The sequence below is a fragment of the Mesoplodon bidens genome (assembly GCF_964165515.1).
Source record: "Mesoplodon bidens genome assembly, chromosome: 1".
NCBI classification, from domain to species: Eukaryota; Metazoa; Chordata; class Mammalia; order Artiodactyla; family Ziphiidae; genus Mesoplodon; species Mesoplodon bidens.
The window spans coordinates 68,581,037-68,604,014 of record NC_138176.1 but is presented as its reverse complement, the minus strand read 5'-3'; the positions used below and the strand labels follow the sequence as shown (position 1 = coordinate 68,604,014).

The following is a 22,978-nucleotide window of genomic DNA, read 5'->3' as shown; positions in this document are numbered from 1 at the left end:
TTTGGAGGAATTTTGCAGCTGCCGTCTGGGATGCTTTGTGGTTAGCTCTTGGCACTCTTTCAAGTTGCCTGAGATGCTGCAGAAATTAACGGTATATCAGTCAGGAAGGAGCAGATCATTTATCTGGGTCCTGAGAGATCTCTTTTGACACTTTCCACATGCAGCCCCTTCCCTGACATCTTGGTCTTTGATTAAAGCCTCAAGAGACTCCCCAGACTTGCAGTTCCTGACATGTGACATGGAAATGATATGTTTCTGCGACTGTGTACAGGGAACTTGATGCAGGCAGGGCAGGCCAGGCCATGGACAGAAGGCAGCACCTCAGAGCAGGCAGGATGCAATCCTGAGCCCAGGGACTTTGAATACGAGGCACCCTCTTCCCGGGATCCTAGGAGGAGCTTCAGGGTTTCTTTTGTTTGTTTGTTTTTGTTTTGTCACATTTTATCATGACACATCAATACATCCAGGATTTATTTTTCAATCCATTGACGTTTATCAGAATCATGTTGGAGATTAAACATGAATTGAGTTTTAAATCTGCTTCCACCACTTGACCTTAGTCTATGTTATTTCAAAGTCATTGTCATTTCCTTCAGCATGTCAGCCCTATCACAGTGCCTGTACTTTTCCATTGGATGACCTGAGATCATTTTTTTTGTTTGTTTGTTTTTTCCTTAACGTTTTATTTTATATTGGAGTATAGTTGATTAACAATGTTGGGTTAGTTTCATGTGTACAGCAAAGTGATTCAGTTATATATATACAGATATCTATTCCTTTTCAAATTCTTTTTCCATTTAGATTGTTACATAATACTGAGCAGAGTTCCCTGTGCTATACAGTAGTTCCTTGTTGGTAATCTATTTTAAAAACAGCAGTATGTACATGTACATTGCTTATATGTGGAATCTAAAAAAATATGTTGCAAATGAACTTATTTACAACAAAGCAGTAGACTCACAGACTTAGAGATTGAACTTATGGTTACCAGGGGAGAAGAGTTGGGGCAAGGGATAGATTGGGAGTTTGGGACTGACATGTACACATTTCAGGTTTTAAATTAGGATTTCATCCTCCTTCTGACCTTGGCCTCAGCTGACTTTTATTTTATTTTATTTATTTTTCCCCTCACCAGATTTTTAGAATCAAAGATCACTAACATTGAAAGCATGTTGGAGGTAATGTCCAATTCGTGGTTCCAAGTTTCAGATTCTTGGAGGTGGGACTGAGGTCTTTGGACAGCTAAGAAGGGTGGATCTGAAGGGAAAAATGCCTGTTCAGGCACAAGCAAGGCTCAGTTCCGGCTGGTGGGATTTCCCCACTTTGCAGATGCAGCTAAAGCTTAGAAGAGAGAAGTGACATGTCTAAAGTGGCACAGCAAGCAACTGAGCACCGGGATTGGCCTTATTATTTACCAGCCGATGCTACAACTCAGCCCACTGAGTTCCCTGCCTCTGGAAGCTTCCTCCTAATTGTAAGGCTGTCTGGAAGCGGATTATCTGCTGACTCCTCTTGGCGGGGCCCCAGAGCGATGGTGCTCATTCATATGTCGTATCCTCTGGGATGGTGCACCCCAGGGCCCTCTGTGTGTCAATGAAAGCCAAATGGATTAGCAGAGGAAGCAGTGGCCGAGCAGGGAACAATGTTGTTATTCCAGCTGAGCCTGAAAGCGGGGAGGGAGGTTGGAAGGAGGGGTCTGGGGAGGCGTGCCGGACTCCACGGCTCTGGCTGGAGTGCAGACAATATCTCGACACCGGCAGCTGACAAGCACTCTGAAAAGGCTCCTGTGTTAACACTCTTTACAGCCTGACAGCCCAGGGTGATTAATGAAAGATGCTGCTTGCACACTTGCTGGAGATTTGATGTGTTCTCTCAGTGCTGAAGCAAGGCCCATGTGTTAGCAAGCTGCCTCTTGCCAGGGAATTACAAAGATGCTCCCTGGCTTCCTCTAGTCAACAGCATCCATCACACCGCCACATGTGAACGAGCTGCAGCTGGATGGTGTGTAGCTTGGCAGCCATCCGTCTGCCCTTCCCACCCGCTTGCTCCTTTCTGCATCTGGGCCTGAGTGAAGCAGGTCTCCCTCTCTATTTCTGCTTGGACAGGCAGCTGTCCACGTGGTGGGCATGGAGTATGAACTGAACAAAGCTGGCCTCCAGAGGTTTGTGGTTTTCAATATTTAAGGTTCATTTTAAATGAAGATGTTCAATTTCTGAATTATTTTGAATTTTTAATACTTCTTAATAATTTAAAAGGTTTAATAATTTTTAAAGGGTACTAAATTAAACTCCCCCCACCCTCGCTGCCTGGGAGAACTTGATCTGATGGAATGGGCAGAGTGTACCCAGGTTCTCTTATCTGTGGGAACAGAGTTTGGATGGTGTGTTATTCCAGTCCCGTAGAGATGGGACTTGGTCCTGTCTCCAGGGTCAGGCTTCTGGCATGGAGACTAATTCCTCATCACATCCTTGCGTCTGGTGTGCGTGGGTCCCTCTGGGTCTCCCCAGGCACCCGCCACTGGTCCAGACTGCGGCAGCAAAACCCTTGGGGAATGGTCGGGTTGATTTCATTCCCCTCTCTCAAACCTCCAAGATTAACTGCCTCAGCTCCATACCTCACTTTAAGCTCTGCCACTGAAAGGAAAAGACTAGAATAAAATTCGCTCGTTTGGGGGAAGATGATTGATCTTTTTAAGAGTCAGTAAACTCGTTTTCAATATAAACCAGAAAGAAATGAAAATGGAGGTAAAGTTTCTAAATTCATTCCCATCTTCCCTCTCTTTGAACATTTATCTACACCATGTTGGGAATTGTGCACTTTACAGAAATCATTTCACCCAAACTTCCTAGCAATTCTTGTTGGACAGTATCTTTATCTCAGTGTTAGGGCTACGATGGGATGTTTGCTGGATGGGACCACAAACTGGCCTTTTCATTTTGCAGATGGATTGACAGAGGCCCAGGTCAATCTCATGGGGGAGTCAATGGTGTCATGCTTCCCACCCAGCCTGTCTGATGGCAGGGCTCACCCTCTTCTCTCCACCTCTCTGAGGGAAGGGTAGGGTTTGCATCAGGGAGCCATGGGAGCTAAGGTGTGGAAATGCATAGTGAGCTTGGAGAGTAGGTAACCTGAAGGATAAACTGGAAGGACTGTGTCAATCTCGAGGTGTCATGGAGCTTTGCAAGGCAGAGGATAAAGGATGCTCAGAGCCACATGTTAGAAAGGTGATTCAGGGGCGCATATGATGGAGTGGAAAGGGAAGGACTGGGATGTCACAGTCTCAGTAAGAGGTAGTGACAGGCCTCAACACTGAGTGTTTTTCTTCCTCCCCACATGGCCACCAAAGCTCTCCTCTGATCACCTAGCTCCTGCCTGGTGGAACTCACACTCATATCACCAGAACAGAGCACAACGCCGTTTCTCAAACCTTCTACACCAGGCCCCCAACTCCTAAAAGGGAGACCAGGTACGTAACGCAGTGCCTGGAACATGGCTCATACACAAAAACGTGCTGTTGAATGAGCATGAGGGAGAGGATGGATGAGTGGATGAAGGCAAGGTGCACAGGTGCAGGGAAGCACAGGTAAGAGGGCATCCCTTGAGTAAGACAGCCTTGAGCCACACTGCAGTCCCCGTCTGGGTCTATACACAGACTCACCCTCCCCCAGCAAGGCCTGGAGCGTGCCCAGCACATTAGGAACCTGATATGTGGGTGTGCACACTTCCCACACAAATCCCCCTGGGAATAGCTTCTTCACTTTCACTATAGATTCAACGTTGGAGAACATCTCCCAACTCCATATTCCTTTGAAGCAGGTGAAATTCACACCAAGGTGGAATCAGATCAAGACTCATATTTAATAAGTGAAGAGTGGGTTCATTCTTTTTTTGGGGGGGTGATGGAAATGTCCTTTTTTAAATTGTAGTATAGTTGATTTACAATGATTCAGGTGTACAGCAAAATGATTCAGTTATATATATTCTCTTTCAGATCCTTTTCCATTTTAGGTTATTATAAGATATTGACTATAGTTCCCTGTGCTATACAGTAGGTCCTTGTTGTTTATCTATTTTACATACAGTAGTGTGTATCTGCTGGTCCCAAATTCCCAATTTATCCCTCCACCCCCTTCCCCTTTGGTAACCATAAGTTTGTTTTCTATGTCTGTGGGTCTATTTCATCATTTTTTTAGATGCCACATATAAGTGATATCATATGATATTTGTATTTCTCTGTCTGACTTACTTCACTTAGTATCTCTAGGTCCATCCAAGTTTCTGCAAATGGCATTATTTCATTCTTTTTTATGAACATACAATATTCTAATGTATACATGTACCACATCTTCTTTATCCACTCATCTGTCAATGGACATTTAGGTTGCTTCCATGTCTTGGCTATTGTAAATAGTGCTACGATGAACATTGGGGTGCCTGTAACTTTTTGAATGAGAGTCTTTGTCTTTTCTGGGTATATGCCCAGGAGTGGGATTGCTGGGTCATATAGTAGTTCTATTTTTAGTTTTTTAAGGAACCTCCATACTGTTCTCCATAGTGGCTGCACCAATTTACATTCCCACCAAGAGTGTAGGAGTGTTATGGATTCATTTTTTGTGAAAGATGTCCTTGACTAGTTCTAAGAATCTCCTGTGTTCTATTTTGTTTTTATAAAAAAAAATATTTGGGAGGATACAACTCCCTGAAGCGATCCAGAGGGAAACACTGACAGTGTTTGGCATTATCCCAAACCATAAAAAGCTCAACCCCCCATGACCCTCTTGGCTGGGGGAGGGCCAACCCCACTCCTACCCCCTCAGCATCCTGCCCTGCCAAGGCTCTTGAGCCTTCCCTCCTCTGAGCTCCTATGGCAGCACTTCTGGCTCTAAAAGCATACTTAGTAGAGTTAAAAAGCAGTTTATAGGGCTTCCCTGGTGGCGCAGTGGTTGAGAGTCCACCTGTCGATGCAGGGGACACGGGTTCGTGCCCCGGTCCGGGAGGATCCCACATGACACGGAGCGGCTGGGCCCGTGGGCCGTGGCCGCTGAGCCTGCGCGTCCGGAGCCTGTGCTCCACAATGGGAGGGGCCACAGCAGTGAGAGACTCGTGTACTGCAAAAAAAAAAAAAAAAAAAGCAGTGTATAGTTATTAATTTCTTATATAAATTTTATATTAAATTTTACTTGGGTTTTTTCTTTCTTCAACTAGATTTTAAGTTTTTGAGGACAGAAAGCATGTCTGGTAAGCTCTAATCCCTGTGTATAAGCTATCTATGTTCCTGACAAATATTGAAAAATGAAAACAAAATGATTTGGCAGCTTGATGGATATTCAGCAGATGAGTGAGTGAAGCAGTGCAGGATGCCTTGCTGTTCCACTCTAGCTGCAGTGGGCAGAGCAACTCCTGAGTCCATCGTCCCCTCCACTCTCTCTCTGTCCCTCCCCTGCTTGTTCTGTCTTCTCTCTCTTCTTCCATTCTTATCCTTCTGTTAAAAGTTTCTTTTATCATCTATTTCAGGATCCAGTCTATGCCAGGCACTGGGAGTAGTACAATCTCACAGTATCCTGGTGTGTTCCGCTGGGTCCTGAGTTTATTCTTCCTCCTTCCCCACTTTGTACTCCCCTCCCTTCAGCAATGTTTATGGAGCATCTCCTGCATAGGAGCTCCTTGTGGACAGTCACAGAAAGATGGCGGACACCACCCTATTACATGCATCCTCTGAAAGCACTTGGCACGCTCCGTAAAGCTCTAAGCTTGTGAACTCTTTTGGGAGGACACTTTCTGCGGGGGTCCAGAGGGAGCAGACACCCAGGGCAGCTGCAGACAAGCTGAGAGAAGACCAGCAGCTGTGGCCCCCCAGCCCGAGCTGTGACCCCAGGTGTGCCTGACCAGGAAGCCTGTCAGGGGGCCTCCCTGTGCACGGAATAAGACAGGGAGGCCGTCTCCTTGAGGAGTGGCCTCCTGGGATGTGAGCAATGACAGCCACCTGTACCTTGTCCTCTGGAGTTAACTTTTGCTGCAGGTCTTAGTGACAGCCGGGAAAAATCAATAGTCCATGAGGTGATGAATTGGGAAGGGTCTGAATGCGGGAAATGTGAGTGACACTTAGGAATAGCTCCATCAGGAATGGGGAAGGAGAAAGAGACTTGCACTTGGAGTGTGAACCTTGGCTTTGCTACGCTCTTGAAAGTGGACTTGGGAAAGCCCTCCTCCTTCCGTTCCTTAGCCTCCCTGCTGGGCTCCCACAGGCCTGCATCTGCTTCTGTCCCACATGCACGTGGCACAGTATCTTGTGACCTATTATACATGCTTTTTTTGTGTGTGTGTGGTACACAGGCATCTCACTGTTGTGGCCTCTCCCGTTGTGGAGCACAGGCTCCGGACGCGCAGGCTCAGCGGCCATGGCTTACGGGCCCAGCTGCTCCGCGGCATGTGGGATCTTCCCGGACCGGGGCACAAACCTGTGTCACCTGCATCGGCAGGCAGACTCTCAACCACTGCGCCACCAGGGAAGCCCTATACATGCCTTTTTATGTTTGTCTCCGCAAGAGGCTGAGCATCTTGATGGCAGGTGCTGTGTCTTCTTTATTTTTGATTTTCCTGGTCCCCAACGCAGGGATCTCTCCCAGGTGGGGACAACATTCTCTCCCATCTCCTTCCCACTCTCTCACACTGGGTCCCTGTCTTATATCATCTTCCCTCCATCTCATTTACATAATGGGAAGGGGCAAAGCGAGAGTTGGGCCCAGAGGCCTCTTGCTCCAGCTCCAAACCTTGCCAGCTTGATAACGATGCTTGATGCTGAGGTTCTCAAACTTGAATGGGCATCATAGTCACTGGGAGAGCTTGTTTAAACCCAGGTGCTTGGACTCCAGCACCCAAGTTTCTGATTCAGTAGGGGGGGTCTGAGATCCTGCCTCCCTAAGCAGCTCCCAGGTGATGCTGATGCTGCTGGCGCAGGGACCAGCCCATAGAATCGCTGCTAGGAGGCTTCGTAGCTATGGCTGTGGATGTTCTTCTCAGGAGTTTAATGCATGTGCCTCTGCTTCATAGTGGAGAGACTTGACATGAGTAGATTTGAGACTCATAGGATTAGAAAACAAAATTCACATGCGGCAACTTGGAACCCAGAGAAGGCCCTCGATTTGAAGTCAGACTCGGAATGCAAATCCAGCTGTTAACAGTTACCAGCTCTGTGACTGTGACCAAGACATGTCACCTCTCCCAGGCTCGCTTTCCTCATCTGTGAAATGGGAATACTATTACCTATTTCAGAGAATTATTGTGAGGGTTAAATGCCACAGTTCCTCTCATGGTTTCTGGTACTGGTTAGGCATTCAGCTATTGATAAAAGTTTGGACTTGATTGGAAAACATCAATCAGGATGTTTCTGTTCTGCCCACATGGGCACAGGGCACAGAATAGAAGTGGGTATTGGGGATATGGCAAGATAGATTCCATGGGACATTCTAGAAAACATTCATCTTAATATTGTTGACAGGGTGGGGGTAATGGACGTGCGTGTGATTGTGTGTTTTTCTTGGATAGTCTCCTGGGCTGTATCATCTGCGTGAAGCCCCAGCGTGGAGCTTTGTATTTTACTTTGTACATTATGGGGAGGTCCACGCATGTTTGAGTTTGGGGGTGGGTGGGGAATTACAGCCCTTCTGCATCTGTCGCCAGAGTTGACCCCTACACCTAACTAAGGGATGGCAGTAGTGAGGGCAGTGACGTGGAGTGCCAGGGTTGTTTCAGAGATTAGTACTAATGATTATGTCCACTGTTTACTATATACCACACCCAGCTATTCAGCTTCGAGGAAGTTATTTACCCTCTCCAGTCTGCATTCTTCTCTCCTATAAAAGGAAACCTGGTAAGAATGTGATCGCTAGGATGCAGTGAGACACTACCTATTAAGCTCTTTTTTTTCATTGTTTTAACTGGAGTATAGTTGATTTACAATGTGTGTTAGTTTCAGGTGTACAGCAAAGTGAGTCAGTTATACATATGCCTATATCAACTCTTTTTTAGATTCTATTCCCACATAGGACATTACAGAGTACTGAATAGAGTTCCCTGTGCGATACAGTAGGTTGTTATTAGTTATCTATTTTATGTATAGTAGTGTGTATATGTCAATTCCAAGCTCCGAATTTATCCCTCCCCCTTCTTTCCCCCTTGGTAACCATAAGTTTGTTTTCTACATCTGTGACTCAGTTTCTGTTTTGTAAATAGGTTCATTTGTACCATTTATTTTTAGATTCCACATATAAGTGATATCATATGATATTTGTCTTTCTCTGCCTATTAAGCTCTTAAAACAGCGCCTAGCCCAAGGTGAGTACTCAGTGACTATTAGCCTTTGTTATTTATTGAGAACCTACTATTTTTCAGGCACACTGCAGAGGTCATGCATTTATTCCCCAAACACAGGGACTGTTTTGGGTCCAGCAGATCCCTGGTGGTCAAGATAGTCTACTCTTGTATTTTTTGTTTTCTTTTGGCTGTGCTGCGCTGCTTGTGGGATCTTAGTTCCCTAACCAGGGACTGAACCTGGGACCTCAGCAGTGAAAGCACAGAGTCCTAACCACTGGACCGCCAGGGAATTCAATCTACTCTTGTTTTTCCTTTTTCTTTTTTCAATGTTTCCATTTTTATTTATATATTTTCTTTTTTTCTTATTAGTTATCTATTTTATACATATTAGTGTATATATGTCAATCCCAATCTCCCAATTCATCCCCCGCCTTTTCCTCCTTGGTTTTCAAATACCATTTCTAAAATACGCAAAGCATTGAGGTGGTAATGGGCTTGTCGGAGCGAGGTCGCCGCTGAGCTAGGAAACAGGTCAGCTGAAATTTCAACCCAGAACCCACAGACCCATTCTGTTCTGCTGCCCTGCCCACCTGTAGCACTGTCCTTACTTCATCAACATCAGATGCTGATAATAATTATAATTTGTGCAGAGAACGAAAACATCAGTTTAATAGTTATGAGGGTATGATGGTAGATCCAAATATGTAGTTTGCATACATTTTGATTTGATTTATAGATCTCATTTACTAATTTATATTCATTTAATACTTTCATTATAAAATATGCAAAGAAACAGAGATTTGTGTGTATAAGGGATTTTTTTTAAAAAAATTTAGGTTTATAAATGGTTTGGAACAGGTTGCAGAAACATCATCTGTTGCTCTTTGTAATATATCTTGAGCATGCTCTGACATATCCTGAAATAATTTGCCTGGGAAAAAAGCACTGTGCCCTCTCTCTCTTTTTATTTTTTTCAAATGTAACTGTAAATGTTACTTTGATGTATGTAATTGCTGCAACCATTTCCATTTGAAGGAAGACTTCTAACCCTTCCATCTCTCATCTCTTGCTATTGTCAAGAAATAAGAAAAACTGACTTAAAATGCAGCATTCAACTGTGTTTAATGTAAACATTGAAGAAGTCTGAGAACAGCCACAAATTTTCCTTTGCTTAATGCAATCTTGAAAATATTTCAAGTATTCTGTTTTATAGACACGCATCCACTCTGCTTAGGGAAAATATTTCTTCAGGCACATCTTAGCATGTCAAGATTGCTTCTGGTCCCTGGCACTTAGTAGGAACTGAACAGATGTTTGGCGATTGACTTGAGTTGAAGTTCACTGGGATGCAAGGGTGGGTATAGCAGTCAGAGACCCTTGGGTACCTCTAGGCACAGAGACAGCTCCGGCAGGGCTCGGCAAGGGGGCTCTGGCTGGGTGAGGGAGGTCTGCAATCCCTCTGAGCATTGCGGTGCCGTCCAGTATCAGACCTTGGCCAGTGCAGAGCTGGAGCTGGCTTCAGGATTGGTCCCTTGTCAGTCATTTCATCAAGTAGATTTCCTTCTGAGCTTTAAGACCAGGCTGTGAGCTCATGGACTGATCCATCCATGATTCATCACTTAAGTCATTCAGCAGCTGCAGGATGTAAGCTTCCCCCTGGCTGTCTCTTGGGCTGTTGAGAGACCTGGGTGGGTGGTGGAAATAGATCTGGTCTGAAATGTTGTGGACACCTGGGGGCCTGTTTTTAAAATTTCTTTCAACTAAAAAAATTTTTCATTGGCTGTTTTTCCTTGCATCTGATCTTTAATTTTTTTAAATTGAAGTATAGTTGATTTACAATGTTGTGTTAATTTCTGCTGTACAGCAAAGTGATTCAGTTATACATATATCTACATTCTTTTTTTATATTCTTTTCCATTATGGTTTATCACAGGATATTGACTGTGCTATACAGTAGGACCTTGTTGTCCATCCATTCTATATATAATAGCTTATATCTGCTAACCCCAATCTCCCACTCCATCCCTCCCCTATAGCCTATATCTGCATCACATACTTGCTGGCAGTTCAACCTGCGTCAAGTCCCTTCTTGTTCTGGATCTTGGTCACCGCGTAACCTCTAAGAGCAAGGACAGCAATACAATTCTATCCCATTAACATTTTGTGTGTGTGCGTGTGTGTGCGCACACGTGCGTGTGTGTGTGAGGGTGCGTGTGCATGCATGTGCGTGCGTGCGTGTGTGTGCACGTGCTGGTCAGCTAATTTGTCGCAGCATCAAAATTTTTACTCCTCTATTAACAAAGAAGGAAATATTCTGACCTATTTTTTGGCAGAGCAAAGTTCTGGAATTTCAAATCATGGGATTCTTCTTTTGTTGTTTTTCTATTGCCCCTGTGATGATAGAAAATAGATTATAGTCAGAAAATTGTAAAAAGAGAGGGGAAAAAAATAATTAAGTGCATTCCTTCATAGAAACAACCACCCAGTCAGATGTAAGTAATTAGCATCTCGCACGTAATTCGAAATCTCTCTTTGCATTTCCACTGGGGTTAAACAAAATCTGAGTTTAAAGTAATCCAATTGCTTCAAACTTTTTTTTTTTTTTTTTAGTGTAAGTGCTTTATTTTACAAGGGGTAATAGCATGGGGTAGAATAAGCACCCCCATCAAAATGAGGACGTGGGCACTCCCACATCAGGGAGGTCACGGTGGTGCCCTCCTTAAGCTCTCTGATTGTCCATGACATCGCTCTGTACAGCGAAGAGCATCACACCTGGTTAAAGGGGGGCTGTCAAACAAGGACAGTGCCTATGGGCTAAGGAATGTCCTAGATGCTTTCCTATGTTAATTGAATTCGGCCAAAAACTAACAAACATCATCCGGTCTAGGGAGGCAGATGATTTAGAAATAGCAACTTGGATTCAAATAATTTGTATTGAACTTCTGTATAATTTAGTCACTTTGTGATGGTATTTTCTATGAAGAGATTAACTTATTTTAAATTGAGTTAATTTGTTCAAATTCAGTAAGGCATACTCTATCATAAACCACCCCTAGTTCATTTCATTAGCCAAGTTTAATATACTTCCATTTCTTGTGCAGGCATTTCGTGAGCTTTATCAGACATTTAAGGATGATCCTTTCCTCCACAAATGTTCCTTGGCAGCTACCTGTGTAGCTCCTCTGACCACTTTGCCCTCCTGCTTCTCTCCCCTTGGGCCACACCTACTTCTTGGTCCTTAGATTTTCTCTCCTCCCTCCCCCAGGTCTCTTCTAGGGACTGGTCCCTGTTTTTCAAACAGCTGTTGTCTTCCTTCTTCTCCTGCATCTAACTCATGCTTCTGAGTTCAGCTCACATCACTTCCTCAGAGAAACCTTCCTTCCTCTCTGAGACAGACCCCTTCACAGAATTTGTCTGAACTTTAATTGTCCTTTGGTTTAACACGTAGCTTGTATTCATGTCTGCTAAGCTGCAGAACTGCCATTTCCATGAGGGCAGGGACTGCAGGGCTCTGCATGCCCAGGCTTTGGGTCAGTGCCCGACCTGCAGTGGATGTACATGGCTGCACATGTGAACAAAGGTCTCCAGGAAATGCCAAAAGATGACTTGAGACTCTATCTTCATCTAGGATTTTGTGTGAGGCCTATTGACTGCAGCATGATAAATAAAAAAAATAGTGAGTTGTTTGGATATATTTTGTCATTGTGTAAATTGATCATCTAGAAAGATGATGGCATTATTCTGTTATTTGTCATTTTTTTTTATTCCATGATTACACAATTATTTCATCATTGTATTATTTCATTTTTTAAAAAAATTATCTGGGTTAAAGCTCTATTCATAAATCTATGTCTGCATTCTGACTTCATTTCTAAGTTCTAAATATGAACATCTAACTATTTTTGGGACCTTTCTAACTTGTCCTCTGTCAGACCCAGGCCCTTTTCCTAGTGAGTTTTCCCAGTGAGTGGCTCCATTGCTCACATAATTTCCCAACCAGCAGCCTGGGGACTCACCTTAAGTCTTCTCTTTCCTCTCCTCTCCATCCTCACCATCTCAACAATTTGTTACCAGGTCCTAACAATCGATTCCCGAACATCCTCTCTCTCCACTCCCATAAGTGATACCCGGTCTTAGTTCTACTTTTAGAACTAAGTTCTCTCCAGCCTGGACTTTGGTGTTGGCCCCCAGCCACCTGGGCTCCAATCCACCCACCAAACTGCAATAAGAACAACCATCTTTCTAATTAGCAGAATATTACTGAGTCACCTCCCTGCTTGAAAATCCTCACCACTCCTCTATTTCTGCAGGACAAAGCCCACACTCTTTACCATGATAACAAAGATCCCTGCCCCAGTGGCCTTGAATACAATTTCTGTTGTTTGTGTTTTCATTTCCTGCCACCCTCTTCCTCTGCCAGTCCGCCGCATTGTCCTCTTTCTGGGTCATACTTTTGTATGCTTCCAGATCATAGATTAGATTTGTCTTTTGCCTCCATTGGATCTGGCAAAATACTTTCCATTCTTTAAGGTTTAGTTCAAATATTAGTTCCCCATGAGGTCTTCTGTGCTGCTTCCTCTTTCAACCCTTTTAGTATTTTTGGTATATCTCTGTTTTACCATTCATTCATTTGTTCATGAATCCATTCATTCATTAACTCAGCAAGTAATATTGGATCTATCTTGTGCCAGGCTGTATACAGTCATTAAAGAAGACACATGAAGCCTGCCTCATGAATCTTTTATTGTTGTTGGGAGATAAGCCATAAACAAGTAAATAAGCAATCATATTTTTATCATATTGCCTTGTATGTGTTCATGTGTTCATGTTCCCCTAGAGTAGGGGATTTTTGCCAGTAGAGACATATCCTGGGAACTTTTTCTCTCCCAGCACAGGGACTAGCTGACCTCAGGTATGATCTCAGGAATGTTTTTAAGATATGAAATGAAGCATTGATAATAAATAGATAAAATGCCCTGCCCAATGGGCTCATACACAATAGTGAACCACACACTCAGTTGTGTATGGTCCCTTAGGTCTCTCTGATACCAAGGAGATTCTGACCTGTCCCTGTACTGAGAAGGAGGCCCCCGGTTTCATCATATTGCTCAGATATGGGCAGCGTTTCTGTGCTCTGACAGCCAATATAAAGTTTGCTGCAATGGCTTTAACCAGTTCAATTTTAGAAGAATGGTGGGATTCTGGGAATTTCCTGAAGAACCCAACAGGCTGGGAGCTTCCTCTGACCTTTCCAGAGAATCTGCTTTTGCTTTTTTCTCTTTAGGAAGAGAGTTTAACTCAAGCTCTCTTTCTATTTCATCTTTATAGAAACCTTCAGTAGTAAATGGGTGGGCATCCTTTTCAGCTTTGTACTACAGATGAGGAAACAGGGACCCTGAAAGTGGAGGGGAGTAGGTCCAAGGTAACCAGGCTGGTTGATGGCCCATCCAGTGCTCCACACCAGGTCTCTGCTCTCCTGCCAGGTGTGTGTTACATGCGCTGCACGGGAAGCCAGAGTGTGTGGCTGCCTGATGCTCAGGGCCAGGCCCCTCTGAGATCAACTAAGGAACAGGAGAGAGAACGGGTGGCGGGGAAGGGAGTATGGAGGAGGATGGGGAGGTGGGGCTGCTCTTCCTACAATGGATTATTTAAGAAAACCATTAACGAAGCTGCCAAGTTAATAGCCATCTACCTGGACAGGAGGTAGTTAAGTTTATTTGTTTTTAGAACACATAAAAAAAGCAGAGAATATTAGAAGGATTAGCAATAGAAGAGGTTCCCTCCCTGTTCCCCCTCCCTCCCCAGTTATTTGGGATTGAGTTTTTTTTGCTAATCACAAGGAAAACTGAAATGTCCCACCCCACAGTTTTTCTCTCCACCAGGTCTTTCTGCCTTAAATCATTCCTTAGTGTTCAGGTTGAAAGAGTTACAAAGCCTCAGACTATCGCAGAAAATATTGTTCAAGAGTGTCAATCATAATAGGTCAAAATTGTTTTCTTTGTATTAACTTAATAACTGACCTTCGAAGGAGACGGTCAGTGTTCCCAAGTTGGCCATGGCATTTGTGAGCCTGGGGCTGACGGTTCTCTTTACTGCAGTAGTGTAAGCAGATACACTCTATTTTCAAGACCTCAAACATCTGAGACCAGCTGTCCTTCCTGTGGGCTGTTCAGTCTGTCCCACCCACATAGTAAAATAAATCCAATGAACACTTTTTTTTTTTTTCGGTACACGGGCCTCTCACTGTTGTGGCTTCTCCCGTTGCGGAGCACAGGCTCCGGACGCGCAGGCTCAGCGGCCATGGCTCACGGGCCCAGCCGCTCCGCGGCATGTGGGATCCTCCCAGACCGGGGCACGAACCCGTGTCCCCTGCATCAGCAGGCGGACTCTCAACCACTGCGCCACCAGGGAAGCCCCAGTGAGCACTTTTAAACCACTGCTCTATTGCTTATTGCTGATCCTGGTCAAGTGCCCCCCAGGGAAGCAACACAGACTAATTTATTACACAGAGAACTCAGCGCATCCCAGAAAAGTGGGAAGTGCTGTAGGTTTGTGGGGAAACTGAGGCACAGAGTGTCAGTGGGTGAGCCAATTAATTGTTCTTGAAATCACCTCTTACTCCACTGAGAAAGAGCACATCACCTCACAGGAGCCAGCTTCTCTTCTTAACTATACACCCAACACTTCTTGTTCTATACTTTTCGGAGATCTCTGATTTCCTTTTTCTCTTTGGCACCTCCCTCCTGCATGGTCAGTTGACAAAACCCATCCAGTCCTCCTTCACATGTCTTCTTTCTCCATCCCTTTCTTACACCCCCTCTGAGTCTGCCCTCTCCAGAGCCTCTTTACTTTTCAGGTAGATCTAACAGAAGCCAGTTCTGCGTAGTTGAATCAATACATAATGACTGTAGTGTGTTGAAGAGGGTCTATAAAAAATGTGTCTATCTAGAAATGGTGAATTATTTGGGAAGAGGTTCTTTGAAAATGTAATCAAGGTAAGATCTTGAGATGAGATCGTCCTGGATTAGGGTGGCTCTATATCCAAGGACAGGTGTTCTTAGAAGAGGAGAAGACATGGAGAAGGGCATGTGAATGTCCCACGTGAAGATAGAGGCAGAGGTTGGAGTAATGCTGCCACAGGCCAAGGAGCATCTGGAGCCACCCAAAGCTGGGAGAGGAAAGGAAGGATGCTCCCCTAGAGCCTTCAGAGGGAGCACAGCCCTCTGAATTGATTTCAGACTTCTGGGCTCCAGGACTGTGAGAGAATACATTTCTGATGTTTTAAGCCCTGGTTTATGGTAATTTGTTACAACAGCCCTAGGAAACTAACACACAGGACATCTAACCTGTCCCAAGGTACAGAAGATGAATCAGACCCAAAGCTCAAGCAGGGCAAGACATTAGGTGTAATGATAAAAGGAAAAAGAAAGGAAAAGAAATGGGTCATATCTTTAAGTGAGGGGGTAGTCAGGGAAGGCTTCTGCAGAGCGATGAATGAGGATGTACAGGCATTTGCCAGACAGATGACTTGGTGGACTGGGAGGTGGAGAGTAAGGTGGGGCAACCTATTTTGAGAGTTAAAGATGCCTGCTCCAAGCTGTCCTGGCCATTTTCCTCTAATTTCTTACCTTTACCTGTACTCCCAGGTACACGCAACATGGCAGGTACAGTCTGACCAGCACAGAAAGAGAACTACCATTTCTTCTGTTGTGAAACTACACTTCTCTTAATAAACTTTCAGATCAAGTTCAGCTTTTTCCAGAAACTTCTCATTCTATACACTCCCATTGAGCTTGCAGATTTCTGAGAAATCACACAAACTGCTCTCAAGCCATAAGTCTCTTTCAAGGGCCTGTGCAGCTGGATTGCTGACTCCAAGATCATGAATAGCAATAATGTATAATGTTATAATTATCATGATAATAACAACAGCTTGAAACTGAGATAAGATTTACAATCTACTGATCATTGTTTGCCAGTTCACACATATGAATCCACCAAATGCTCACAACAATCCTCTGAGGTCAGTCCTAGTCTTTCTCCAGTCCTGTTGGATTTCTTTATCTCATGTTCCATTTATGCTCCATCTCCTCAGGAGTTGCCACATATTAGGCTTCTGAGGAAACACTCTGAGAAGGAGATGATAACACAGGAAGTCCATTAGGGTGAGATCTTGGGATCCACCCCTGTGGAGGGAAGGGAAGGAAGCAGGATTGGGCAGGGGGAAAAGTTGGGCAGTGTTCTTGGATTGGTATGATGGCCCTTCAGAACTATTCCAAGTTGTGGTGAGGACTGTGCTTTGGTACTCCCGGGTGGACCAGTTAGTGGATGTGAGCTGCCCCAGGTGAGGCAACTCCATTCAACTGAGACAATTCCCAAAGAAGGTTGCTATGGCGAAACTCCCAAAGTCTAGTGTAACATCATATTGCATTCTGACTCTTTAGAGTCTGAGGTCCCAAGATCAACATAGGTCTTGGCTATATTTTTCATTAGGAGAGAATGAAGATGGAAGGAGGGAGGAAGGAAGGATGTGGCCAAGGGCAGTATGATCCTGAGGGCAGGTGGTCCCCTAGGAAGGGGTGGATAAGCAAGTCAGAGAGATGCTAGTCTCTGTGGAATGTGATGACGTGTGGACACAAAGGTTAAGAGCACACACTTGTACTTGATCTGGGTTTGAACCTGGCTCTGCCAACTGAATAAGTCACTAATTTATCTCATCATCTCCATTTTACCCACAAGGAAGGGCAGAGTTATAATAACTCCCTCCCTCACATGTTGATTGCATGTTAGTGATCATTTTCATTATCTAGGACCCAATTCTTACTCAGATAATTAAGGAATGGCAGAGGTGGATAACCAGAAGCACCAAGAATGACAGTTGATATGAAAGTATTTCAGCCAGGGCAAAAGTGTGGGTTATTAACTCACAGTTTTCGTGAGTCAGGATTCTAAGCGTGACTTTGCTGGGTCCTCTGTTTTATGGTCCCTGTTGAGGTTGCAGTGACCTCATGTGTCAGCCAGAGTTGGGGGTCTCATCTGAAACCTCAACTGGGAAAGGATCTATCTGGTCCTAAGCACATGCGATTGTTGGCAGAGTTCAGTTTCTTATGGCCTATTGGACTGAGAAGATCACTTCCTTGGTGTCTGTTGGTGGGAGGATGCCCTCAGTTCCTTGCCACATGGGCCTCCCTAATACGGCCACTTGCTTTATCAAAACGTGCAAAGCGGGCCTCCCTGGTGGCGCAGTGGTTGAGAGTCCGCCTGCCGATGCAGGGGATACGGGTTCGTGCCCCGGTCTGGGAGGATCCCATATGCCGCGGAGCGGCTGGGCCCGTGAGCCATGGCCGCTGGGCCTGCGCGTCCGGAGCCTGTGCTCCGCAACGGGAGAGGCCACAGCAGTGAGAGGCCCGCATACCGCAAAAAGAAAAAAAAAAAAAAAAAAAAAAAAAAAAAAAAAACAAAAACGTGCAAAGCAAGAAGACAAGAGGAAAGCTGCAATCTCATGTAATGTAATCTCAGAGATGACGTCTCATCAATTTTGCCATCTCCTGTTGCTTAGAAGCAGTCACAGGCCTCGCTCTCAATTAAGAGGGATGGGGATGGATTATACAGGGAGGGACATAAGTACCAGGAGAAGAGGTAATTGGGGGCCACTTTAGTGTCTGTCTGCCACATAATATTGCTCCCTCAATGTAGAAGTGTGAGTAGAGGTGACAATACTTAGTAACATCCAGAAGGTATTTGGCAAACCTGCAAACCAAATAAGCTAGAATCTTTCTGCAGCCTGTTTTACAGCCTTCCATGACTCCTGAAAATGTCAGGCCAGTTTTCAAAGTTTTTCAGTTAATTCCAGAAGACTCCAGCAAACACCAGGACAAACTGGTTCTCCAGTTCTTTGCTCTTGCATGTGAGGGGTCATTGTAATTATTTTTGCAGCAGGATGGTATACTTCTAACTCCCTTAAAATAGTCACTGCATTAGTTGTCACAAACAACTTCTCCAAGTGATGGATATCTATTTTGTTCATTCTGTTTGGTCATTAAGCCAAATGGGTGGTACATACAAACTTCCTTCAAGTTGTTTATTCCTGCACACAGTTTCTTCTAAACCTAGGAAATGTTTAACACTCTCTCTGAGCGTCTGAGAAAAGCCCAAGTTCTTGGGGATTTGACATGCCATAGCCTGGATGATGGATACATTTTATGTGCTTGCACTGCTGAACCCAGAAAAGTTGAAGGACATACACAGGCTTCTAGCCACACAGATTTTTTTTTTTTAAGTTTGAGTTTGAATATATTTACATAGGGTTGATTTTCTCAAGCTCATGCAGCCTCCCCATTCATTCTCGACTCTCTTGCACTTTTAGATTGCTTGAATGGGCCCTGAAGATTTGAGCTGGTGACCTCCCCAGAAGAATTTGAGAGGAACGTCCACTCAGTAATAAATTGATCACAGTGGAGAGTTGAAATGAGAGAGTTGCTATTACTCATGCTTTTGTGATGGTTAATTTTACCTGTCAATCTGGCTAGGCTATGGTGTCGAGTTTTTGGTCAAACAGCAGTCTACATGTTGCTGAGAAGGTATTTCTTAGACCTGATTGACATTTAAGTCAGCAAACTTGGAATGAAGTGGATGACCCTCCCTAGTGTGGGTGGGTCTCATCCAATCAGTTGAAGGCCTTAAGAGCAAAGGCTGAGGTTTCCCTTCCTGAAGAAGGAATTCTGCCTCAAGGCTGCAACATAGGAACCCTGGCTTAGTTTCCAGTCTGCTGTCCCATGGAATTGGGTGCAAGACTGCAACATCCACTCTTCTTACCTGCCCTATAGATTTCAGACTTGCCAGCCCCCATAAGCATGTAAGCCAATTCATTAAAATAAATCTCTCTCTCAGTATATGTAACCTTGACTAATATACTTCTAATTTAATCCTCACAACAGTGTTTCATATCAGATACTCATGTTATCCTTATTTTACAGATGAAGAAACAAAGACTCAGCACCCAGGTTATTGAGACAAATCTTGGTATGAAACCTGTTCCTTCATGGAACGGACTCCATAGAAAATAAATGTTTCACTCCAAGCCACAGTGTCTGAGGAGCAGGGAAAGATGTACACACAGAAGACTCTTCATCCTAAAGGATCCCTCTAGAATTGAGCAAGGCTTTGAGTAAGTTTCTGCAGGAAGCCTGGGTGTGAGATGGTCCTGGCAGGTTGCCATGGCCCCCACTGTGAGACATTCTCTCTCTCCTTGTGCCTAAGTCATAGTGGAATTTGAGTTGCCAGTGAAGACACAGTGGATGCTGTTGTCCATGGGATGTGGCCTAATTGCCTATTTGGATTGTTGCAATAAACCCATGCCTAGATATCTTATGGGAAGCTACATTTACTTGGAAGCAGATGCTGATGATAAGGCATGATTTCAAACTCTGCTCACAGATGGGGATGCAGTAAGATCCCGTACCTCCTTGTGTCTGTACACACCAGGAGATAAAAACACACCAAATTTGGAGGTGTCCCTGCCCTGCCTGACAGTATGTGTATAGTGGAAAGTGAGGGGGATGACCCAGATACAAGACAGACTTTTATTCCAAAGCAGCTTCAACGTTGGGGGCATTGCTCAGAGCCTTCTGTCTGTCTTGTCCAGTGTCTCCCATTTGTGGAACTTATAGCTACAACCTTGGACAATAATGTCAGGGATAGCCACCTGGAGAGGAAAGAGAGTTTGGTCCTGTGACTTTAGGGTTAGGGTTAGGGTTCAGGCCCTAAATATTTTACTGCCTCGCTATGTTATCTCAATCATGTTACTTAACTATAACCCGGTCATGGTTATGCCATGTGTAAAATCAGAGTTTGGGACTGGTTGGTGTGTTCCCTGAAGCTTCATTACTCTATGTATCCTGAACACTTTCCTATCCCTGCATTAAACAAAGGGGAATAAGAGTCCTGATTCATAAGCAGATGAAAGTCTTGTGGCAAAGTCCTAAAAACCATGGCATGAGAGGCGTGTGTGTATAACATGCTTTGAGAACTTAGTGGCAGAATGAATTAACTTAAGGGTCCTGTGCTCACTGAAGCTCCCTAGATCTTTCCCCTGGGTGTCAAGAGCGCCTTGTTAGTTTCCTTGACATCAGTCCCTTTCTACTCAAAGATCCTCTGCTAATTTTACCTCAGCCATCATTTCAACTCTCCAGTTTTGTTTTACAAACCTATGTTCCAGGCAAACCGAACCTCTTGCTACCTGAAACACAGCACATTGAAACTCTCTCTTCTCATGTGGTTTCCTCTACCTGAGATTCATTTCTCTCTCTTTCCTTTCTCCTTCTAACTTTTCCATATCATCAAATTCTCCTTGTTCTGCTGGGCCCAGCACAGATGCCATCTTTTCCAATCATGTTTTCCAAATGTGACTAGGCAGATGTCCTAAGTCCCTCTGTGAGCTAGAATGGTGCTTGTTCTCTATCGTAGTGGATGGCAGCCGTATTTCCTAAGCCCCCAGCCCATCCTGGACCTGGCCCCTCTCCTCCTGTAGCCACTTTGACAGCTCCTGAAAGGCTCTGTCTCATGGTCTTGTGAACAAAATCCTCTCAGACTTAAGTCCTCTACTGAACTGAATTGAAATTGAGCAGTGGGCCCTGGTGCCATCCTTCAGTCAAATATTTATTGAGTAGCTATTATGTGCTGGTTATTGTCTTATGCCTGGAGACACAGGTGGACTAGACACAAAAGGTTACCCTTGTGAAGCTGGCAGTCTGTGAGTGGGAACCAAGCTAATGAGCAAGAAGCTCACCTCCTCTGTCTTTCTTTTTTCCCCACGGCTTCCTATCTTTGTTGACTCCTGATTTGAATGGCTCCCTGGTTTCAGGACAGTCCACCAGGCTCTTATCTGAGTTTCCCCTTGTACACAGCTATGACAGCTGCCTGTAGATTCATACCTGGCCAGAAGGTAGCCCTGGCCAGCTCCCTCTGGTCCTCCTTCAGGCCTCTGGGAGCCGCTTGGGCTGCACTTCTTCCTCCCAATTCTCTGGACTCAGGAAGAGGCTGTGGGTTCTCTGATGAAATGGATCAGCCTTCAGTTTTCAGGGGCTACCACCTGCGTGGTCATGATCGGTGTGTACACCCCACCCCCCACCAAAGCTCTGAATTCCTGTTATTCCCCTCACACAGACCAGCAGCAAACAGTTTCTCATGAGACGATCCAAATATGGAGGCAGGAATCTCTGGAGGGAATTACTAATTCTTGTTTATTAAGGCAGAAAATGGAGCCAGAATATTCTAGCATAGACCAGCTCTGCCTGTGGGTTGCAGGTGCAGAGTGGAGGGTGGTGTCTGAATGTAACTCTTTGCTTTCCCAGAGTTACAGCTTCAGAGAGTCCCAGAGCATGGGGCTCCATGGAAAGATGCATATCATCTGCTTGAAACTGTTAATGTTACAGATGAGAAAACTTGGGCCCAGACAAGTAAAGTGGCTTGCCTACGCTAACCAGAGGCTGACACAGAAGATTCTGGATCAGCTCCTGTTTCCATGCGTGGTGTCTGAGGTCCCTTTCATTTGGCCTGGGCTTCCTCAGTGCTTGTCTTCTAATTAAGCCTCTTTGTGTGCCTTCTAAATAAAATCTCTTTTTCTTTTTAATCTCCTTGAGGACAGAAAGACAAAAGAAAGATAACCTAATTTAGAAAACAAGAAAGTAAGCCTGAATCCTTTTATGTTCAGGTTTCAAGAAACCCTATGAAACCTTTTCTCCTGTTTTTTTTTTTTTTGGTTGTTGTTGTTTAAATTTTGATTTAGCAAAAGAAAACAAATGAACCAAGAAATAGAAGCCTTACATATCTTTTCAAATGCTTTCTCCTTTTTACCCCCCTCTGTCTTGATTGTCAGAGGATGTAGCTTCTAATAGGCCATCCATGTATGTAATGAGCAAACACAATAACAACAGTGAATTACCCTTTTTATATGTCCATAGATGTACTCATAGTGGAATTTAATTTATAGATGGTCATGCCTGAAAGATTCTGGATGCATGATAGAAAGCAACAGGAAAAAAGCAATATGTTTATCTTTTAAAAACCTTCAGAACAAAAACTCGATTTGAGCCTGGTTAGTACACACTCCATAAAAACCCAAGAGTAAAAGGGTGGTTGGCAGGAGTGCCAGGGAGGGACCTTGTGCTTAGAATGTAGAGAATGAGGTTCCTCAAGACAATATCCTTTCCTCCATCTCACAGTCCAGCACTTCCTGACTCCAGAGGGCCAAGGAAAAGGAAGGGAAATCAAGGCACAGAAGGGAAATAGGGTGAGAAATGAGGAAGTTTTATAATGTGACAATTCCTGGGCTTGGCGTCACCTCTGTGCTCTAGAATCTGCAGCTCCTTATCAGTAATCCCTCTACTTCCATTACATCATTTCTCCTTTTCTTCAATCTATTCGCCAAGCTGCTGCTGGGGTCCTCATTCTAAAATCTGGTGTTTCCACTGCCTGCGGTTATAGTCCCTGTTTTGAACGTGGCACACAGGCCTCCCATGGTCTGGTCCCTGACATTCTCTCCACAGTTCTCTCTCTACAGCCCCAACTTTGCACCCTAATGACAGATGTTATGCGCCATTGGCCTGTCCCTGAATGGGCCTGGCCCCTCAAATCTCTGTCTGTATGCAGAGAAAGTATAAACATC

At 44.5% G+C, this 22,978-nt stretch overlaps 1 protein-coding gene across 1 annotated transcript in view; it reads right to left on the bottom strand.

Annotated features, from left to right (window-relative positions):
• CLNK (cytokine dependent hematopoietic cell linker) overlaps positions 1-22,978 on the bottom strand; it is a gene marked incomplete at both ends in the record, with an annotated part of 142,703 nt that overhangs the window by 102,678 nt on the left and 17,047 nt on the right. Inside the window, 2 exons of the mRNA XM_081249704.1 lie at positions 10,633-10,704; positions 13,561-13,685. Of these exons, the coding sequence (XP_081105830.1) occupies positions 10,633-10,704; positions 13,561-13,685 (197 nt within the window). The remainder of the gene's footprint in view (positions 1-10,632; positions 10,705-13,560; positions 13,686-22,978) is intronic.